We start from the raw sequence: 2,245 nt of genomic DNA, 5'->3' as shown, positions 1-2,245 counted from the left end.
ACTGTAAGTATCGCCACACCATCTCCAAATAGAGCTTCCATCTTGCGGAAATGCTCTTCTGTCCCGTCCATACTCCTCTGCATCTTGCCAAGGTCTCGACTTACCCGCAGAGCCAACATGCTCTGCTCCTTAACCCGAGCCACTGCCTTGGCTGCTTCTGGTGTCTCCTTGGTTGCCACGCTTCTGATGGACTTACTGACTGGCTTTATCTTTCTGGCCGCAGAAGTAAATTCTTCAAGCTTACTTATTGCGGCCTTCAAGCTGCTAGAGGCTTCGTTCATACTGCCCGCACCCAGCTGTCCTAGGACTGCATTTGCCTCTACCAAGGCTTCTTCGGCTGCTGCAACCAGCGCAGTAGGGTCTCCGTCCCACTGCTGCATTATCTGCGCCAGTGCCCTCGTGTGTACTCTCGCATTCTTCTCTGCCATGCCTGCTTGCTGCGATAGGGAAGAAGGGCGAGGATTTACAGGGAAAGGCGAATGACGACGCACAACCTGGAGCACCCTCTCTGCGGCAGCAACAGCTGCGGCTGCCCTACGGGTGAGGGGAGGTGTGCCATCTCTGCTGCTTCTAGACGCACTGTCCGACAGAAGACGTGCAGACCGCTGCTCCTGCACTGCTGCATATCCCATCTGATCTCTCTGTCGGCTTTTTTCTTCATACCTCTCCCAGGCTATGTCGCTCTGCTCCTCCAGCCTTTCAACCTCTTTCTGCAGAGCCTCAACGACATCAGTCCGGTAATCCTGGCGAGCTCCATAGTCCTCCGTGACCTGTTCAATTTCATCCTGCACACCGGATATCTTGATATCTATTTCCGTCGCTTTTGCATGCAGCACGTCCAGCTCGTCGCCGACGAACTGAATGCTCTCCAAAGCCATTGCCACCATCCTTTTCTCTGCTGGGGACAGCGTCGAAGCATCGTCTGCACTTAGCGTGAGTATTTGGATCTGCAGTTCAACAACATCGCCTTCCTCGTCCACCCCCGAAGCACTACGGAATTCAACATCTGCGGTAGCAAACTCGCCAGTCTGCCACTCGAAGGGTTCAACGTCACTCCTTGGCAGAGGCGAGCCGTCTTCAGAAAATTGTTTAGATATGGCCCTTCGCCTTCGGAGAGAAGACCATCTGAAGACGAGAAAAAGAACTGTAGTAGCAGCAACGACCACTCCAACTGTCTCTACGAAACGGTGAGACGACCTGTGCGGCACCGAATGGGGAGAAGCGGGAACCGTCGAGAGACTACTGATTGGATTCGCTTCGATTTGCAAATGATCACCATGATTGGCCCATGGTAATCTCATTCCTGTCCCTTCATGCTGGGCAACAGCGCTCCAGACTCTCGCTGGCAACAAACAAACGAACGCCGCCACGGCTAGTCTGAAGTATCTTTTAACCATGGCGGCCGACGCATTTAGCCTGCATTCAAGGAGTTGATCAACTGTGGTAAAATAAAGAGTGGTTTTGCCGGGCCTTGCAACGCTGCCAATCTGGATACGACACGCAATTACAACTCCATAAAACAGGCCGCTTTCGGAGCGGTTCGTGCAGCTGTCCCACGCAATCACCCAAAACTTGCAATTAAAAGATATATAAAACCTGATCTGAAACAAATCAAATGGCAAACACGAAAAAGATTGGTATCATTCACTGCAGCAGAGACACGAGCCGCCGGGTTGCTAGCTGTGCAAGATGGTTGAACGCTGCATGCGATGCGAGTGGAGTTGTGTGGCATGTCTGGATGCTTTTGAAGGAATGGCTAGTGAGTTCGTAGCTGCCTTCACTTGGCACTACCGTAAAATCTTTGACTTCTTCGGCAAAGCTGTTCCCCCACAGTATGCGGAGCTTGTCTTCGTCTCCCTCAGCCGACTAGAGGAACCTACCGAATGACCCGGTACCCTTGCCGCACCAAATCGATTTTCTGCTCACCAAAATTTGACACATATATCAATGTATTGCGAAAACAATGAAACTGATTGCATGGAGCAAACAGAGCAAGGAAGGCTCAGGGCTCGGCATGTTGCTTCTCCCGTCGAACACCACGTATTTGTCGATCATCAGGAGCTGCCTTGTAAAATTTACGCCATCATTGTAGCGCAGTTCCTACGAGAGTCAGCTTTGTCAATAAAAATAAATCAATGAATAACATATTGATGAAACGGAACATATATGGATATGCAGGCATGGCCAGCCGGTTCGAAGGATATCGGATCGTGGTTGAGTCTGCAAAGCTACCAGTAGGTGGAGA

The 2,245-nt window shown here is 51.1% G+C and overlaps 1 protein-coding gene across 1 annotated transcript in view; it reads right to left on the bottom strand.

Annotated features, from left to right (window-relative positions):
* EMH_0013900 (uncharacterized protein) overlaps positions 1–1,301 on the bottom strand; it is a gene marked incomplete at both ends in the record, with an annotated part of 1,909 nt that extends 608 nt beyond the window's left edge. The window contains one exon of the mRNA XM_013499948.1: positions 20–1,301. Coding sequence (XP_013355402.1) covers positions 20–1,301 — 1,282 coding nt within the window. The remainder of the gene's footprint in view (positions 1–19) is intronic.
* Between the last annotated feature and the right edge of the window lie 944 nt (positions 1,302–2,245).

Source organism: Eimeria mitis, genomic scaffold (assembly GCF_000499745.2).
Source record: "Eimeria mitis Houghton genomic scaffold, Emh_scaff485, whole genome shotgun sequence".
NCBI lineage: Eukaryota > Apicomplexa > Conoidasida > Eucoccidiorida > Eimeriidae > Eimeria > Eimeria mitis.
The sequence above is the reverse complement of the archived record's forward strand: the minus strand, read 5'-3'. Positions and strand labels throughout refer to the sequence as shown.